The sequence below is a fragment of the Lycium barbarum genome, chromosome 6, assembly GCF_019175385.1.
Source record: "Lycium barbarum isolate Lr01 chromosome 6, ASM1917538v2, whole genome shotgun sequence".
Taxonomy (NCBI): Eukaryota; Viridiplantae; Streptophyta; class Magnoliopsida; order Solanales; family Solanaceae; genus Lycium; species Lycium barbarum.
This window is the reverse complement of record NC_083342.1, coordinates 882881-903515: the sequence shown is the minus strand read 5'-3', so window position 1 is coordinate 903515 and position 20635 is coordinate 882881. Positions and strand designations below refer to the sequence as shown.

The 20635-nt window shown below is 35.8% G+C and overlaps 2 protein-coding genes across 3 annotated transcripts; one reads left to right on the top strand and one right to left on the bottom strand.

The window, feature by feature from the left end:
• The first annotated feature begins 234 nt into the window (after positions 1-234).
• On the top strand, positions 235-2354 carry LOC132599433 (high affinity nitrate transporter 2.6-like). The gene is made up of 3 exons (XM_060312808.1): positions 235-1123; positions 1221-1336; positions 1537-2354. The coding sequence occupies exons 1-3, from the start codon at positions 302-304 to the stop codon at positions 2204-2206; spliced, it is 1608 nt and encodes a 535-aa protein (XP_060168791.1). The 5' UTR covers positions 235-301; the 3' UTR covers positions 2207-2354.
• Positions 2355-9425: 7071 nt separating this feature from the next.
• Positions 9426-19899, bottom strand: LOC132600373 (high affinity nitrate transporter 2.4-like). 2 transcript variants are annotated; one of them, XM_060313483.1, is made up of 4 exons: positions 19881-19899; positions 11226-12028; positions 10433-10548; positions 9426-10259 (listed from the first exon to the last, which is right to left on the bottom strand). In XM_060313483.1, the coding sequence occupies exons 1-4, from the start codon at positions 19897-19899 to the stop codon at positions 9593-9595; spliced, it is 1605 nt and encodes a 534-aa protein (XP_060169466.1). In that variant the 3' UTR covers positions 9426-9592. The 2 variants fall into 2 exon arrangements, with proteins under 2 accessions (XP_060169466.1, XP_060169464.1); XM_060313481.1 differs by lacking the exon at positions 19881-19899 and having other exon boundaries at positions 11226-12035.
• Positions 19900-20635: the final 736 nt, after the last annotated feature.

Genomic DNA, 20635 nt, shown 5'->3' with positions numbered 1-20635 from the left:
TTAATTGTTGCGCATTAATTGGAGTACAAATTAAGGGTTGTTAAACATTTCATAAACAAATATTAGTAATTAAGTAAATAGCGCAGCAGTACTTTCTTTATTTTCTTTTATTTCACAAAAACACACCATGTGATGCCAATGTGTACTATACGTGTGCTTTTACAATGTCAACTCACTCAATCCCTATAAATACCACACCCTTACGTTTCCATTTACAACACAACATCATTTTTTGTGCTTATAATTAAGCTTCCTTAATTATACCTTCTCTCAGCCTTTAATTTTTGTTTTTACACCAAAAATGGCTAATTTTGAAAGCCCCCTAGGCAGTTCAGTGCATGGATTAACAGGCAGAGAACAAACATTTGCCTTTTCTGTCACTTCCCAAAGCCATAATAATCTCGACAATAATGGCCAATCCAACAAATTTGCTTTGCCAGTTGATTCAGAACACAAGGCAAAAGCTCTAAAAATCTTCTCATTTGCACAACCCCACATGAGATCTTTTCACTTAGCCTGGATTTCATTTTTCACTTGTTTTATATCCACTTTTGCTGCTGCACCTTTAGTTCCAATTATTAGGGACAACCTTAATCTAACACGTGCAGATATTGGTAATGCAGGGGTTGCTTCTGTTTCCGGTAGCATTTTTTCTAGGCTAGTCATGGGTGCACTGTGTGACTTAATTGGCCCGAGATATGGCTGTGCATTTCTCAATCTTTTAACTGCCCCCATTGTTTTCTCCGTCGCATTTATCTCAAATGCAGAGGGATATATAGCTATGAGGTTCTTGGTTGGATTTTCATTAGCCACATTCGTGTCGTGCCAGTACTGGACTAGTGTTATGTTTAATAGCCAGATTATTGGACTCGTTAACGGTGTGGCTGGGGGGTGGGGTGACATGGGGGGTGGTGTCACTCAAATCCTCATGCCTTTTCTTCTTCATATAATTAAGTTAACCGGGGCTACTCCTTTCACTGCCTGGCGTATCGCCTTTTTTATCCCGGGATGGTTACATATTATCGTAGGACTTATGGTCCTGATACTTGGTCAAGATCTCCCTGATGGAAACCTTAGTACTCTCCAAAAAAGGGGTGATGTCACCAAAGATCAATTTTCAAAGGTACAAATCAATGTACTATTGTTAGTAATTATTAACTCGTTCATCCCTCGTTAGGAACATAAATGGACTGATTTTGGTTTTACATTTCTTTTGCTAGGTTCTTCGATATGCAGTGACAAATTATAGGACATGGATCTTTTTCTTCATCTACGGGTTTTCCATGGGAGTTGAGCTCTGCCTGAACAACATCATAACAGAGTATTTTTACGACAAGTAAGCTCCTTTAACTTGACGCATATTAATTAATAATTTGTATAATTTAACTTACATATTATACATAATCAATCAATATATTTTAGCATGTTTAGTAAGTAACATGTAAGCTATATTTCATAATCACTATACTCAATTTTTATGGACGGTTATTTATTATTATCTCATAGGTAATCTGATAGTGTAATGTACATTGACAGGTTCACTCTGAAGCTACATACAGCGGGAATGATAGCTGCAACATTTGGGTTGGCCAACTTTGTGTCTCGTCCTTTTGGAGGATATGCATCTGATTTAGCAGCACGAAAATTCGGGATGAGAGGCAGGTTATGGGTCCTATGGATAGTTCAGACATTAGGAGGAGCCTTTTGTATATGGTTGGGCAGGGCTGAATCACTTCCCATAGCCATAGTTTCAATGATCCTCGTTGCAATCGGATCCCAAGCCGCTTGTGGTGCAACTTATGGAATCATTCCTTTCGTTTCGCGAAGATCATTGGGCCTGATTTCGGGCCTCACTGGCGCTGGAGGCAATTTTGGAGGTGGCTTGACACAATTGTTATTTTTTTCGAGTACGCGATTTTCTACTGCTATGGGGCTAACATGGATGGGGGTACTGGCCGTGGCATGTACAGTACCCGTTGCGTTTATTCATTTTCCGCAATGGGGAAGTATGTTTTTTCCAGCATCAAATGATGGAAAATATAATGAAGAGAGTTATTATGGTTCAGAATGGACTGAAAATGAAAAACAAAAAGGGCTACATCATGGAAGTGTTAAGTTTGCAGAAAATTGCCGGTCTGAACGTGGGAAAAAACAGATCGTTTCAGATTTAGCCACTTCACCTTACTCTAGTCCAGAACATGTTTGAAGAATAAAATGAATTTGCTTAATTTTGTAATGTTTTAAGTGGAATGTGATTGGTTGTTTTGCTCTGTAGTAGTTATGAGCATATACAACCATGAATCCATTGTAGTTTGTTTTGAGTTTTTCATGTACCTTTTTTTTGTGATGTAAATATAACTCATGAGCAATGACATTTCCCTTATAGTCTATGTTTCTTATGACTTTTAAATTTATTTCGTCATTATCTCTTTTTAGGTGGAAATTACTATGGTTCTCTCTAAAGAAATAGCGAGACGAGCTTAATTAGGTAAATTAAACTCTCACTAGTGTAATTAGGCTAAATAATGTTCCTTTTTTTTTTTCCTTATTTCAAGTTTAATTTGTATCCCTTATCTTTTATTCAGCGGAAAATCATATTGAAGTTTGAAGGTGCAAGTTCAATGGTAAAAACTTACCACGTCCTGTGTTTACACGTCAAACTCTATTATTTTACCATAGTACTTATAAGTTATGAATCAAGTATGATAACGGGTACAATGATTTAGTGATAACAACTTGTGTATATGTATATATAGACGTGTCCTATATTTATTTATTGGATTGATATTGTAAATATTGGGTGCACATAAAATTTTACCCAAGTTGAAATAGAGTCCATTATTCCAAATTAAAACAATATTACTTGTCTGCAAAGCATAACTTTTGCTCAGAAGTGAGATTACTAATCAATTAAGCCAATGGAAATATTAATGCAAGTCTTATTAATAAACACTCTTCCCTTCCGTTGTTTAGGATCACACGCTTTCACTCACATAGTTAATCATTTATAGGTACGTACACACTGACATGATCAATTTTACTTAAATTTACCTGTATTTAGAGCTAAAAGAGGTGACTTCTAGGTTTACTTACTAAGAGAAACTAACTCTGCCCAATCTTTTTGTCTTATTTTTTCATATAACTAAAATAACATTTGTAATGAATTACAAAACTAAATGTCTCCCTAAAAAGGGTATATTTTCAGAATTTTCAAAAAATTTAAATCAGTTCTATTGGTTTTTATCAAAAAAGAAGTTTCCTGTTTACGTATCTTGAATATTTCCATGACCCTTGCATTACAATATATTGTTCATTATATGCATCTGTGTATGTTTTCTTCGAACTTAATCTAACTTACTATAAGCAGTCAAATTATTTGTTACACCTCGCATTTTCATACGTTGAGTTTCGCCGAATGCTAGTTGTCCTAGTCTTGGGAGGTAGGACAAATTTTTCAAGGTCATGAGGATAGATATGTCCATCTTGGGTATATAACAGAGTAAAACCATGTTTAGTAAGCCTCGGGAAGGCTTAAGACTCGTACCATCGGAGTTAAGTTTCGGCGAAAGTTTGGCAAAGTGTCACATTATGGCGCAACATGCTAGCAGCAAAGCACGCTTTGCGGTAACGCAGTTGCTTAGCAAAGTGTGACAGTGAAATTTGGTGATGTTGCGAGGTCTGCGACACAACATGCGGCTAGCAAAGCATGCTTTGCGTCTAGCAAAGCTCGCAGCATGTTGTGTCGGTCCAGAATTTTCTGGACTACTATAAATAGACCAAATTCGACCCAAAATCATATTTTCACCATTTTTGGACATAGAAACCTCTAGAAACTCTCTCAACAAGTCTTCCTATGAGCTAAGACCAAAATCAAGAGCAAATCCAAGAGAAATCAAAGATCAAACACCAAGAATCAAGAGAATCAAGTGCAAAGAGGCTCACTAGGGTTTGTAGAGTCAATAAATCCTTTGGTATTGAAGTTGGGGGTTTTTCTCAAGTAAAGTATCTTCATCCAAAGATCGTTCCTACATAATCAAAGGTAAGTTTTACATCTAGTTCATGTTATTCAAAGTATTGAGTAGTTAAAAGACTTGTATTAGAGAAGAAAGTAGAATGTGAACTCAAATAGGGAAATAATGGTATTTTGAGTAGTAAGTTGATTTGAGTCATGATTCTTAGTATGAGATGAGTATAATCTTGTTATGAATGATGCTAATGATGTTGAGGAAATATTATGGGAATAATGAATATGTTGTTGTATTGTAGTCATGGTTATGGATGACTTTGAGAAGTGAACAATGCTTAGCTTGAGAAATCTATTGATTGTGATATTATGGGAGTTGCTATTGCTATTTGGGAGTTGTTTTATTACATGGATAAAGTTGTTGAAACAAAGGAAATGTTGCCTAATTTTCGCTAGCTTTTAGTCGCTTTAGTTTAGACCCAAGCAGGTTTGAAATGATCTAATTTAGCACGAATTCTCTTAATGTAGAGTTGTGAGCTTGGAAGGAGAACGCTTAGTCGTTAAGGAGACGTAAAGGTATGTAAGGCTAGTCCCTTCTTTTCTAAGGCATGAATCCTATGACATGATTTTCTTCATCTTCCATAATCTTCCTACATTCCGGAAAATATGAGTCTATGTTACAAAGAGCTCTCATGAGATAAAGTTAAGAGATACGTTCTATGATAATGACTTCCATAGTTGTCAAACTACATACGACACTCACGACGCTCCTAAGCCCAGAAATACTAGAGGTCCACAATTTTCATGAATTTTACGATAAAATTGATAGTGGTTCTTATGATAGAAATTTCTATGTTGTGACCCCACATGTGATTTCCATATTGTCGTTACTCCTAAAATGCTAGGCTTCCATGATTCTTAAAGCCCTCATGATGATGTTGATGAATGTTTTTCATGACAACAATTACGATGGTCGTTCCCCTCCCAGTGATACCCAAAGACTAAAGTTCCACATGTCCTCATGGGACGATTGAGATTACCGTATGAGTCTCCGTCACATTCATGATAGTTGGCCTTGTCTTATGTCATTATTTTCTTCAGAAGTGAGGCATGACAGTAATGATGATCATGATAGCAGAAATGATTGTTCCTTCCAGGTGATATAGAAGCATAATTCCCTTATCACAAATTCAGTTAAAATGTCTGAAATGTCCCACCCGCAAGAAAAGCTAGAATTTACGACTTCCAAGACTCTTAAGATGATATTGATAAAAGACTCCCGTAGTGATGGCAATGATAATGACCAGATATACCGAGCCTTGTTATGGTCGGGTACGAATGACATGTATGTGAATCTGTCGAGCCACTACGTGGCCGAATACGGATACTGTCGAGCCACTACGTGGCCGAATACGGATACTGTCGGGCCACTGCGTGGCCGAATACGGATTCTATCGAGCCACTATGTGGCCGAATATGGATAATGTTTAATGTGTATGAGCAGATACAACACTATGATATGTATATGTATGTGCATTCCATGATTCCTGAGAAAAGGTAAACCAAGTATGACGAACATCTTCCAAGGTATACGCAGTCCTTGATTTCATGTTGTTCTTCGCGTTTTATTTATGTTACTATTCATGCCTTACATACTCGGTACATATTTCGTACTGACGTCCTTTTCTGTTGGACGCTGTGTTCATGCCCACAAGTAGACAGGGAGGTGATCCAGATTCGTAGGAGCTATTAGCAGACTTTGAGAGCACTCCATTGTTTCGGAGGTGCCATTGATTTATTATTTTGTGTATATATATATATGCTTTGGGTACGGCGGGATCCTGTCTCATCCATATGTCTAGTACTCTAGTAGAGGCTCGTAGATACGTATGTGTGGGTAGCATGGTCTCGCGATTTCCTCGCTGTATATATATTATTTTGATAGCCGAAGGGCTTATGTATATAAAGGTAAATATGTTTCAAAGTGAAAATGGTTTTCCTATTAGTAGAAGCGTGAGAATAATGAATGAACGCAGGATGAGTATGATAAGTAGTAGTATGAGTGGTGCTCGGTGGTCAGCCCCGGATACCCGTCATGGCCCCTAGTCGGGTCGTGACATTATTTTTTCTCGTCTTCTTTTTTTCCTTCTTCTTAAGCTACGACTAATATTACTTTATCAAGGCATGTTAAAGGGAAAAAAAAACTACAAAAAGGGAGCAATACCCTAATATGATAAGTTCGTAGTACAGGCCGTACGCTTTGACTATATCACAAAGCGTTTACTTGCTTAGCATGTACTTTTCATTGTGTTGTACATATGCTCTATCCCAAAAAAGTTGGAATTTACTATCAAATCCAAAAAAAAATTAAAAGAAAATATTGTCTTCTCCATGCATGCATTTACATATCACAAAAAGTTGTCTCTCGAAGGAGTCAGTGGCTAACCCCACATTTTACGTCATTCTCCTATGTATTTTTCATAGTTAAAGCTGAAGTCTTGAAAGTGAAATGGTATGCAATTTCTAGATGTATCTGTTGCTTAATGGGTGCTTTTCCTTGAGGTTTTTGTTTAAACATTTTTTACTCCCTCCGTTCCAAAAAGATTAACACTTTTCGCTTTTCGAGAGTCTTTGATCGTAATTTTTTCATGTCTTTTAAATATTTTAAATTTATTAATTATTGTGACTTATAGTACTTTTTACGTAGTTTCCAAATATGTAACTTTTATTTTGAAAAAAATAAAAAATTATGTTCAAACACACGGTCAAAATTTAAAAGTTTGACTCCCAAAAAGGGAAAAATGTCAATTTTTTTGGGATGGAGGGAGTACTTCATACAACATGTAATATCAAAGGATAGAAAAAGGACTTTCTAAAACTCAACTAATTAATACGAATTGAACTAAACGAAAGCCATGAAACCCTAACCATTGATTTTTAATACTACTTTAACATTTAAAAGCCTCTTAATATTGTGGTTGGTTTTGGTTTTACGGACTAAGCACTGTCGATTTTAATGTTGTTCTTTATTTTAAATTCTTAAAAACCTTAAATAAAGGTTTGGTTATTATCTTACACCAAAGAGGTACAACGCAATGTTTTATTGATGACAATGCCAGTTGTTCTGATTAGGTTGCACGAAAACGAAGAAATTTCATGATGGGTTGAATTGTTCGTTCAGTAAGCAATCTATAAGAAATTAATAAGGTATCAACAACATCTATAAGCTAAGGAAAAGAACATGGTTGATAAGTTGACCATGGATTCTTTATTTATATAACTCAACAGCCAAGAAGCAACATTAAGGCACGTCAATAAAAAATAAAAGTAGCCCGATGCGCAAAATATTTGGCATTTACACAACTCTGAAGTAGGGCAGCACCTAATGGGGTATAATGTGGACAGACACAAACATCAACGATTGATTTCACAACACAAGCATTGAATATCTCATACGAGAGGAAAATTACTCATTTACAAATGTGTTTGTATCACATGCTAATGAATGCATGCATGACACTGTTTTTATATGTATTTTTTTTTAGAGATAATGGTCAAAAAATATATCTAAATTATCGTTTTTTCATGAGTTTCGTATCCGATAGAACAACCAGCTACTTCTTTTCCTACATGGATTAGCTATCATCATTTATGTATTAAAACACACTTCAATTATTAGTAACATCCCTTTTCCCAGCTGAAAACCCTAAACATTATCAAGTAGGAAAAGAGAACAACTAATAAATTAATATGAAATTCGCGAAAAGGTGATAATTCGAGTGTGTTCTTGACCATTATTACGTACTTTCATCTCGTTTTGTCACTTAATTGTAATATATTAATGTAATTTAATGTAAATAATAAGTATGAGCAAAAAGGTCCACAACAAGACAAGATGATAGATTCTGCAACAACCTTAAGGTTAAGACAACTAGAACTTTTTCAACTTGAAGAAATATGCAAGTGGAGTTCAATTCCATTTGACTTAATGCTCATTATTAATTATTAAAATTTAAAATATCAGAATTCAGACAGCAGTACAGTACAGGTACATATAAACTGCGATAGCCTTCATGAAGTATCAGCCGTACTTATATGACTTTCCGGTCAAAAAAACTTGGCCCGTTTCGTATTTTATTCATAGAATATGTACGATTTATCTTTCTAATAAATTAAAGAATATGATTTAAATCATTTTTTTTACCCGAGTTTTATTGCGCACAAAAAGCCCCTGCTCAAAGCTTTTCGAAGGGAAAGGATGGAACCTTTTAACATATTGAAATTTCTTTTTGAAAATGAATCCAAGGCTTAATTTTCTGCAACAAATTTTTAGTAACGTGAATTTATTCCTTTTCCAAGTCAGGATCCCTCCCTTTTATATTTTCAAAGGAAATTTGTTTTAAATGTGCAAGTTGAATTGAGTCAGTTACTCCAAAATAGTATAATTAACAGAATTTATTCAGAAGACTAATTTTAAAAGATTTTCTAACTGTGACATTAATTACTGTACCACATACTTTTATATTACTCATAATTTTTCATATTCAGTGAGTATATACTGACATGACATGATTAGTTTTACTTATATTTAATGCCTAGCTCTTTCCCTTCTCTTTCCTTTGCATCAAAATATAAATTTATCATATAATTAATAGCCTTTGAGGATTTAAAAAATATAGAAAGAAAGAAACTTGACAGAGTTTTGTGAATTCATTTGGAATGGCGATGAAATGATAGGACGATTATCATTAAAAAAAATACAACATGCGAATTAATTACATCTTTGAATTGATTTATTGAGAAAATTGACAGACAAAATTTAATTAGATCATTTAATACATAAATGAAATAATGCAGGGACTAGAACTGGAAGTGGGCCTATCGCATGTGATCTGGCCCAAATATCTGACCCAGACTTTCCGGCTAAGCCAATCTTCCTCAAATTACTTCCATTCCAACCACTGTTCAGATGAATTATAATAGTCCAACTCATTAGTGATATTGTTGCTTTGAGTTAAGGCTTGTATGGCTTTAAAATGTGTTATTAAGGTTTAAGGCTTGTTCTTTTTATATACATAGTATCTCTCTATGTTTGTCGATGTGAAATTTCCATAGGATGTTACATACGCCTTTTGTGTTAAAGATTCCCTCGCTGAGATTTGTCCGATCATCATCTCAAAGATGTGGGATTTTCCTAAGCTCGGTTAATTTCTGAGGTTTGTTGTATTATCACCCAAGAATGTATAAAGAGTAAGTTTGATACCATTTATAACAGCTTAACTCACTAGTGATATTGTTCACTTTAAATCCCATTAATGAAATGAAAATTCTGTCTTGGCAGTTGATTGTTATTGCATGAACTTTTCCTATCGGTACTTATCCTAATGGTGTGCAACAAACTTTATTATCGTTAATATATGGCACCGAAATCAAGTAAGATCAACCTTCTTTATGCGGGATGTTTACATAAAATCAACTATTAATTGAGCTTCACAAAATAAAGTAAAAATACATATATTAATTAATCACACTAAGATATTGAAAGCTTGTTCAAATTAAAAGGCATATATCACACGTTATTATGTGGTGCAAAATATGAAGTGCGAGCAAGTTTTTCTCATTCGAGACTTAGACTTGGTTTGGTGTTGCATTAGGTGGAGTAGGCGCTGAAGCCACACGCTTGCCACGCTCTGACCGACAATTCTCGGCGAATTTGACGCTATTTTGGTGCATACCCTTTTGCTTTTCATCCTCAGTGTACTCAGAAGAGAAGTAATGCTCTTCAGTACCCTTTATAGGGTCTTTAGTTGGAGGCAAAAACATACTACCCCATTGTGGGAAATGAACCAAAGATACAGGAATCGTACACGCTATGATCATAATCCCCATGTACGTCAATCCTGTGGCTGTCGAATGCTTTGTGCTTGTAAAAAACAGGAGTTGTGTCAATCCAGAACCAAAATTGCCTCCGGCTCCTGTCATACCTGATATTATACCTAATGATCGACGTGAAATGAAGGGAATAATACCATATGTTGCCCCACATGCAGCTTGCGCGCCTAACGAGAATATGATCATCCACGTAATAGCAAGGGGAAGTGTGTTAGCTCTTCCTAGCAATAAACAGAAAACTCCACCAAGGGTTTGTAATATCCATAGGTTCCATAATCTGCCTCTCATTCCGAAATGTTTAGCTGCAAAATCGGATGACCATCCTCCGAAGGGTCGCGCTAATAGGTTAGCCATACCAAATGTTGCAGCAATAATTCCAGCCGTGTGAAGCTTCAAATCAAATCTGTGCAAAAAAATTAAGAATACATTCAGACTTCTCTGTAACAACATCCTTATATAACAACACTTCAATATCAAAATTAAGTTTTTTTCGAAACCAACATGTTAAATGGAGGATTCAATTTCTTTGATATTAATGTTGGTAACGAAAAGCTTAGGGAAGAAAATTAATCAAACCTGTCAAAGAAGTACTCAGCAATGACATTATCTGTAGTCAGTTCAACTCCCATAGAGTACCCATAGAGCAGGACAAAGACCCATGTCCTGTAATTTGTTGCAGCATACCATAATATCTACGAAAAGACAGATGAAATATAGATATATGGTTAGCTAATTGGAACAAATTAAAATTCTCTCGGTTTTATAGCAGAAAGAAATGGAAACATCATGAAAATAAAACAAACTATATAGGTATCTAAAAAAAAGGGCTTAATATATTGACAACTTAATCCCTTTAACTCGTCAGTAAATTTCATTTAGATACTGGAATTGTAGTTCATTCTAATTGAGCACCTGGACATATGATAAATTGTTCTATTAGACACTTTCGTTTAAAATTTTGGAGATATTTTGTGCCTGTTCTCAAGCATTCATTAGCTAGTTAAGTTAACCAGATACGTTGTGTCACCCTTTTAAATTATACATATGAGCCGCAATTGGAATAAACATGAGGTCTTACGGTCAATTGAGGCTAATGCATGTAATTATGGTTGGCATATTTAACTTATCTACTTAATGGACGTCTGAGAACACGTACCAAAACTTTTCAAAATATGAGCATAAATGTTTGATAGGAACATTTTATCATGTGTTTGGTTGCTTAGCTGGAAGGTCATAGTTGGAGTGTCAATCTATTAAGCCTTAAAAAATAGATTGACATTGACTATAGTAAGAAATGTGTTAAAGTAAATTGCTACATATAAAATATAAATGTACAAAGATTTATAAACTATACAAATGGAGGACTCACCTTGGAGAAATTATCCCTAGAAACATCACCTTTCTTCTGTAAGGAAGCAAGATTACCATCAGGCAAATCTTGGCCAAGAGTTAAGACCAAAATTCCCATAATAACATGAAGCCATCCAGGAATAAAAAACGCAATTCTCCAAGCAGTAAACGGAGTGGCCCCCGCTCTTCGAATTATATCGTAGAGCAAAGGCATAATAAGTTGGGTGGCCCCGCCACCCATATTCCCCCAACCAGCAGCCGTCCCATTAACAAGCCCGATAATCTGGCTATTAAACATCGTACTCATCCAATACTGACATGACACAAACGTTGCGAGTGAAAACCCTATCATGAACCTCACAGCAATGTATCCACCAGCTGAGGACACGAAAGACATGCAAAAAACAGTTGGGGCTGATAACATTATGAGAAATGCACATCCATATCTAGGACCCAACATGTCACATATAACGCCCATCGCGAGCCTTGATAGGATACTTCCGGAAACAGAAGCAACCCCAGCATTACCAACATCCATTTTGGTTAAATTAAGGTTGTCGCGGATAATAGGAACTAAAGGTGCAGCAGCAAATGTCGAAACGAAACAAGTAAAGAAGGAAATCCAAGAGAGTTGAAATGTTAGACCATGAGGTTTGGAAAATGAATAAAATTTGAAAATTTTGGCTTTGTGTTCAGAATCAACTGGAACTTTAAAATTAGCAGTTGTATCAGTTGGTACAATCGGAGATGCCACTGAAAAAGCAAGAACAGGTTCTCTACCAGTAACTCCGTGCATGGAACTTCCAGGTGATCCTTCAATATCACCCATTTTTGGAAAGAAATATTTATTAAAATGCTAAAGAAGAAAGCTAATTAAGGTTGTGTTTAGTTTTGTGAATTTAATTTAGGTGTGTTTATATAGGTGAGAAAATGACAAATATGGTCTCTTATGTTTGAGGGTAGGTTCAAAATAGTCTCTTAAGTCTGCACTGAACAATTTTGGTAGTTTAAGTTTGCAAAAGTTTAACACTTTTAGTCTCTGTCAATTATTTTAACGATTTATGTCCGTTAGATTCGATGGAAACAGTAAGAAGAAAGATTTAATCATAAACACCAAGAAAGTGTTATATACTGTATACAGCGCGAAAAACTGCACAAGACACTGAAAATATAAAAGGAAAAAGCATAAATTATATCTCAAAAAGTTATACCATGCTTTATAAATAAAAAAAAAACAGCAGAAACAACAAAAAGTGTACCTCTAAATGTGAGGTCATGCTAATTTCCTTTTTTTTTTCTCATGGTTCCCGTCATATCTAACCGACGGAGCTCGGTAAATATTTGATGGAGACAAGGTATTCAACTTTTAACAAACTTAAATGCCCAAAACTGAACAGTGGATACTTATGGAATTGTTTTGGACCAACCCTCAAATATGAGGGATTATTTTTGTTATTTTTTCTTATATTATAGGCAAAAAGGAGTTGACAATTTAGGGGCTAAGTTACCCACTGGAGATTCCAAATGGTAGTAGTTTGGTTAAGGAAACCGATTTGCTGCATATTTTAACCTTACGTATATCCCAAAGGATCCTAATTTTAGGGAATCTTAAAGAATTTCCACTAGCTTGCTAACAATTGTGTTTGATCGTAATTTTATGGTTTTGTTTAATCCTAATTGAGAAATAGATATATTATCACTAAGTTCTTCTCCTTTTGACAGTTTCTCAAAAGGAAAGAAAGAAAAGAAAAACAAGTTGATTGAAAGAAAACCTTGGGCATATTGATAGCGGAGTCAAAAATTTGAGTAAGGTGATTAGAAAAATATATAAGCAATGTGACACTTAAGATATGAATCTATGTCAAGAGATTCAATGGTTTATATATATATATATATATATATATATATATATATATATATATATATATATATATATATATTCAGTAATACTATGAATTATTATCTTAATTTATCGCTTAACTATGATAAATTGGATGAAGTATGTGGACCATTTAACGTAAAAGTTAACTTGTCAAAAAAATTAAAACACAATTTTATTATTTTATTATGTTTTCATACACACTTCACGTGTAGCTACCTGATTTTCTTTTAGCGTAGGACTTTTAACTGCTTTAATATTATGTTAAAGTATGTGATCATTTCATCTAAAAACTTAAGTCATTAGAAAGTGAATATTTTATTTACTTAATTATCTCTTTTACAAAATTAACATGGTTCAGTTTTAAATTTTAGCTTTCTTCTTCTTATTCTGTTTTTGTTTCTTCTTTTTCCTTCTTCAGCAACACTTAGATGCATGACGACATTATGAATAGGTCCAAAAGTGGAATTTTGTCTAAAACATTACTGGCCGCCATAACATAATTATACTAATCATGGATTAAATAATTACCAACTAATAATCCACGATTAAACATTTAAGTTTACTTATTATAATTAAGTTGACCTGGTTAAGTGGTTTATGCAAATTGCAATATAAGCATTACGATTAAGAGTCATATACTTCGATCTAACAATAAGGTACTATATAAGAACAAAAAATCCTAATTGCAACTCTTTTTCTACCTACTCAATAACTTATGGAGTACTATAGAGGAAAAGATCAACGTACGGTAAGTTTCAAGTAGAATCAAGAGCAAAACAAGTACTCTTATGGGAGTCCGGAACCAAAATAGCCTCAAAAAAATGTTTTTGAACCAAACTACACCAACAAAAAAAAAGTTATCAAACTGCCTTTAGCGCAGTAAATACTGTTAAAGCAGTTAACGGGGACGACTCCGTTAAGTGTTATAGCGCAGTAATTTACTGCGCTAAAGCGTCCCTCTTTTTTTTTCCGGCCCTTTTGATTAACTCTTCTTCCATTACACTTTTTAACGTACTTTGACCATAAATTAATCATGCTTCGAGACCCCGAAACTTCAATATTTTATATAGAACCTACTTATTTTTGTGCGATTAATAAGGTAGGCTCAATACATCAAGGATAAGAAAATCTTCGGATGACCATTTTAGTGGTTGAAAAGTGCTCGAACACCATTTTCGTTTGAAGGCTTGGTGTCATTAGCTTTAAGTTCTTTACGAATACTTAAACTTGTTCATTAATAATTAATCAAAAGTTAGTCAAAATGGCAGCATTCATACAAATCTCAAAATAATTAAATTGCATCATTCATAACAATATAAAAATACTTGTTTATTAATAAGAAACCCAAACTTTTTAAAATACAATCATCAAAGAAAAACAAAAACTTATAAAACATTCATCAATTCATGCCCTTGAGTTGATGAAAAACTAAACATACTAATATTCTTCAAAATAACAACATCATCATAAATTAAACTTAAAACTAAAATAACAATATTCTTAATCATCATCAGAATACAAGTCCTCAATATCATCCTCAGAAAAATATTGGCGATTTCTTAAGACACATCTTTTTTCAGTAGCAGTTAGTTCTCTACCGGTTGATGATGTTTGTTCTTCGGCCAACTTTAGCATGTAAAATCTACATCGTCTTGCCAGCATTCTGTTGTTTTCTTTTCTAATCCTTTGCACGGCAAGCTCGCAAGTTTCTGGACCTACTTGAGGCATGGTTAAGGAGTACGTTGTTGGGATTGGAGAGTTGAGATTTTTCAAGTCATGAACAAGATGTTCTGATTCGGCAAGCCGATGTGACCATTCTCGGCGTAAACCGCAATAATATTCTCGCGGATCTAAATATTTCACACTATAGAAATCATCATTACGCTCTATAAGAAGGTGGGGATTTAGCTCATCTAGTTTGAAATCACTGGTATCGCTCGAAAAACTGCTATGATTTGAACTCTCATCATCACTGCTATTTGGTTCTTTTGGAAGGAATAAAGACCAAGCTGAGTTTCTACTACTCGACATTGAATACATTGTAGTCTAATAACAAAAGAAAGTGCCACTTATATAGTTGCAAACCCCCATGTACTCGTAATTGGGGGTTGGGGGGGGGGGGGATTTTATGACCCTACCTACTTACTTTATATAAAAAAAATATTAATCTTCATCGGACATCTCATAGTCCGAATCCCACTTGGATCTAAATCTTGTGCTACCATGTACACCATATTCTACCCTAAGGTAACGTATTTGCATCCGATTGTTCTCTTTGCGAAAACAGTTAAGAGCAAAATTATACTCTTGTGGAGTTCCACGAGGCATTGACATAGCACATTTTTTTGGGCGTTTAAGCCCTACTGACGCTAACTTGTGCTCCGGTGCTGCAGCCTCCCTAACACGCTAATCCCACTCCTCTCTCATTTTATTATTGTATTCTCGATTGAATATGTCGTTAGGGTTATTTGAGTAATGAAAATCATCATCATCTAGTTCTCATGTCCTACCCATTGCTTCAAATATGTTTGCTGGAGTGAACGATATAACACGACTAACATCTCTAAATTGGTCAAAAAATGACATAATAACTCAATTTTGTGTGGATTTTTTTGTGGTTGGTAACTATTCGTCAAATTACGTTATATAACACTTAAAGTTTGATTCGAATTATGACGTTTTTCTGTATGACAGTTGAGGTGACAAATATACTGCAGCGGTATAGCGCAGTAAAATACTGCGTTATGACAGTATAACGCAATAAATTACTGCGTTATACCTGTATAACGCAGTCATTTGATGCGTTATGTCAGAATAACGCAGTATTTTACCGCGCTATTCTGCCACGACCTGACATAGCGCGGTTAATTCATGCATTATGCAACACTCCGTACTTAATTTAATTTGACGTAACACTGCAAGACACACTAATTGCATGCATGCGTTAGTTCAATATTCAAACTTCAAATCTTATTAATACAGAGTTCGAATAAGGGAAAAAATTCTAAGTTTCATCCAATTTTTAACACAAATTCTAAGTTTCATCCAATTTTTAGCACAAATTCTAAGTTTCATCCAGTTTTTGCATTTTGTATTCCTCCTAAATTATTCAAAAAATGGCAGATGTTCCAAAAATTAGAGTTTCTTTATTCTGGGACGGACAAATTATATTCGAGGAAAATAATTTGTGCTATGATTCTCTCCCAAAATACCATTTTAAGTTTTCACTTGACTTAAAATTCTCAAAACTATTCCATGCCTTGTATAATAGACTACAAGTTAGTAGGAGTGATTTTGATCTAAATATAATTGGAAAATATCCAATGTCATTTACGCCGCAAGGTGTAACTAGTTATGGACAGTGGTACGTTCAAGACGATGGTTCTTTGACTGATTATTTGAGGGCGCCTTATGATTATAGGCAATGCATAACTTTAAACGTCCTTGAAATGTATATAGAGAAGGTCCCCATTAATTGACTTGAATTCATGGCTAGGGCTCCTCGGGAAGCCCGAAATAAACCTCGTCGGTAAGCCCCATCTATAATTCGGGCCAAAGTCACTCAAGCGGAACCTACTTATGAACACAATTACCCTGACATGAGTATTTATGAAAGCATTTTGACTAGCCAAATGCCTCTGGATAGTTTAAGTCAGCAATTTTAGGGGCAGTGGTAAATATTCATTTTTTACAATATTATTATTATTATTAATATGTGTAGTGGCATTTGAATGCTACTAATGATATCGATTATACTATTTAGGGGTTATACACTTGATATGGATCATATCGGACAGTCTCCTTAATCGGGATGGATGAACCAGGAGGAACTGAATTCACAACAACCATTTGAATAGCAAGAGTCGAATCTGGTTCAGCCGCAAACTCAATTTCAACAGCAAGAGTCCACCCCGATTCAGTGACATTCTGATGAGATCCCCTATCTTGATCATCTTCAAGATCTCCCAGATGCCTTTGTCTTTACTAGGGATGATGATCATATTCGGCGAAGTTTGTGGAAAGAGCCAGTAGATCTTTTAAAATAAAAGGCTCATATTGAAAAAGACATGATTTTCAGATCGAAAAAATCATTGCAAAGGGCTGTTAAGATTTATTGCATCCAGGGGATGAAGGAGTTTAAAGTTGATGATTCCACACGAAAACTTTAGCAATTGCTCTGCAAGCGAAAATATCAAGGCTGCGAATGGATGCTCCGTGGTAAGAAAACTGCTGAAAAGATGTGGACTATTTTAAAGTTCTACACAAAGCACACTTGTGATATGGGTGACCTCCCAGATGATCATTGCACTCTAGCTACCAATATGATTGCTCGTGTATTAGTTGGCGACATTAGAAAAAACCCAAGGTATCCCCTTCTCCTAAGTTTATTTTATTTTTGGTGTTAATATAATGTTCCTCGTTGCTATATGCTGATATTTTAACTTTTTCAGGTTCCCTATTAAAGATTGTATTACAGTCGTCCTGAAAGTATATAGCAAAACCGTTACTAGGAGAAAGACGTATCTTGGGCGTAGGCGTGGACATGAGATAGTCTACGGCAATTGGGAGGGCTCTTTCAAGAAGTTTCCGAGATACATGGCGGCTCCACAACACTTCAATCATGGTACTGTTGTTGAATGGAAGCTCAAATCGAAGTTTGGTGTGCCCGGTAATATTTTTGAGTTTGTGCTTTAGGCATTCAAACCATGCATTGATGGTTTTGCTCATTGTCGGCCTGTAATATCAATAGATGGAACACATGTGTACGGGGTGTATGACATAAAGCTGCTAACTACAGTTGGAATGGATGCAAATGGAGCTATATTCCCTCTAGCTTTTGCAATTGCAGCTAATGAGAGCATTAGTACGTGGGGTATGTTTTTGGACTACTTAAGGCAACAGGTTATTAAGGATCGCATGGGAATATGTGTGATATCAGACAGAAATGCTAGCATATTGCACAATATGTTCAATTTGCAGGGGTGGCAGCCACCCTTTGCCTACCATCGTTATTGTTTAAGGCATTTGAAGGCAAACTTCCAAAAGGCATATCGAACCCCAGCACTTTGCAATTGGATGTGGACGGCTGCAACAGAGCATCAGAAGAAGAAGTTTAACCTGCAGATAGACATTATTAGGCGGGCGAATGAGGAAGTCTTCCACTGGTTGAATGCAATTGATAAAGACAAATGGACATTATACCAGGATGAAGGTAGGCGATGGGGTATGCTGACAACAAACAGCTCTGAGTCATTCAATGGCTTGTTGAAATCTGCACGGGGACTACCCGTCACCGCAATGGTGAGAATGACTTTTAAGCAGGTTGTGGAGCGGTTCGTCAATAGATCAAAAGAGGCCAAAGCACATGCAACAGCAGGTCTAAGATGGATGCCAAAACCGTCACAATTGTTCAAGTACCACAAATATAAGGCTCAGAAACATGACCGGATGGAGTACAACTCTACATAGCGCATATTTGAACTCACAACAAGTGTGCACCAAGGTAAAGGAGGTAACGTCCACACAATTTGTGAGATTCCAAGAACATGCACATGCGGCAAGTGGCAATCATATCACATGTCACGTTCTCATGCCTTCAAGTGTTTTATCGCAATGGGAAAGAACGTCTCCCCGTACATGGCTGAGGAATATACAGTTGAAAATTACGCAAGAACGTATGCTGGAAGGTTCTACCCACTTGGTAGTGAGAGTTATTGGCCACCGAATCCATTTTCAATGATTGCAAATAAAGTATTTATCCGTAAATTCAGAAATAAAGCATACTCCCATATTCATAATGAAATGGATGTTCCACCGGGGAGATACACTCGAAAATGCTCATTTTGCAATTATGTTGGTCATGATAACCGCAAGTGTCCCCTACGGCATGGTGGTCAAACTACATCTCGCGGTGGAAGTACCTCTCGTGGTGGAGGATACTTTCGTGGTGGTAGATCTAGCAGTGGTGGCACATCTAGTGGTGGTGGCACATCTCGTGGTGGTGACACATCTTGCGGTGGTGGCGGAAGATCAATTCAAGGGCATTAATTGATGAATGTTTTTTAAGTTTTTTTCTTTCTTTGATGATTGTATTTTAAAAAGTTTGGGTTTCTTATTAATGAACAAGTTTAAGTATTTTTATATTGTTATGAATGATGCAATTTAATTATTTTGAGATTTGTATGAATGCTGCCATTTTGACTAACTTTTGATTAATTATTAATGAACAAGTTTAAGTATTAGTAAAGAACTTAAAGCTAATGACACCAAGTCTTCAAACGAAAATGGCGTTCTAGCACTTTTCAACCACTAAAACGGCCATCCGAAGATTTTATTATCCTTGATGTATTGAGCCTACCTTATTAATTGTACAAAAATAAGTAGGGTTCTATATAAAATAGTGAAGTTTCGGGGTCCCGAAGCATGATTAATCTATGGCCAAAGTACGTTAAAAAGGGTAATGAAAGAAGAGTTAACCAAAAGGGCCAAAAGAAAAAGAAAAAAAGGAGGGACGCTTTAGCGCAGTAAATTACGGCGCTATAGCACTTAACGAAGCCGTCCCCGTTAACTGCTTTAGCGGAGTAATTTACTGCGCTAAAGGCAGTTTGGTAACTTTTTTTTTTGTTGGGATAGTTTGGTTCAAAAACTTTTTTTTGAGGCTATTTTGGTTTCGGACTCCTCTTATAGTACCTTTGACCTTGATTCATTTTTGGAAAATAAAACTCCCTCCGTGGGTACGGAGTTTTAAGAAATAAAGTAAGACTTTTGTGGTCTAAAATAAGTCAAAGATATTTGTGTGGTTATGAATCATCTTGTTAAGCGTAAAAGGTAAGATTTAAAGTTAAATTATTGACAAATAAGAAAATGTATCATTCTTTTTAGGACAGACTAAAAAGAAAAGTGTATCACTTAAATTGGGATAGATGTGTATACGGTAAAAACCGGATATGAGTCAATCCGGAGAAACTATGGATCGGAGGAAGAAAAGGGCCGGGAGTTCGCACGAGGGGCATCACACCTTCCCGGATAAGCGCTTTAATCGAAGCTGAGCAGAGGCGCCATTTGGCCCGGTCTCTATGCCACCAATGGTTCGGGGACTCTTTCCAAGGGTTCATCACCGTTGATCCGGACAGCCGTTTGTCCGTGTATCCGTTGGTCCGTTATGACCGTTGCTGAAGCGCATCAGTGGTGTCACATCATGGTCGGCTACCAACTATGCATGTGTCAGACGGCGCCGTCAGTCTAATCCCACCAAATTCGTGCAGGGGCTGTCTTTTTTATTGCTATTTTATTAATTCATATTGTATGAGGCCCATGGGCTCACTGCTATAAATAGGGTATATCCTCCTCCCTTAAGGGGGTTGGCTCATCTTTTTACTTTCAAGAACATTTGTAACACAAAATACATATATACAAATCTTGCTCTCCAAATACAGATTCAGTCCATTGCAAATCTTGTCATTTACGTTATATTTCTTCAATCGACTCGTTACATGTGCATATATCCGGGTGGATCAGATACCGGGGGCTCCACCTTTGCTAAAAGG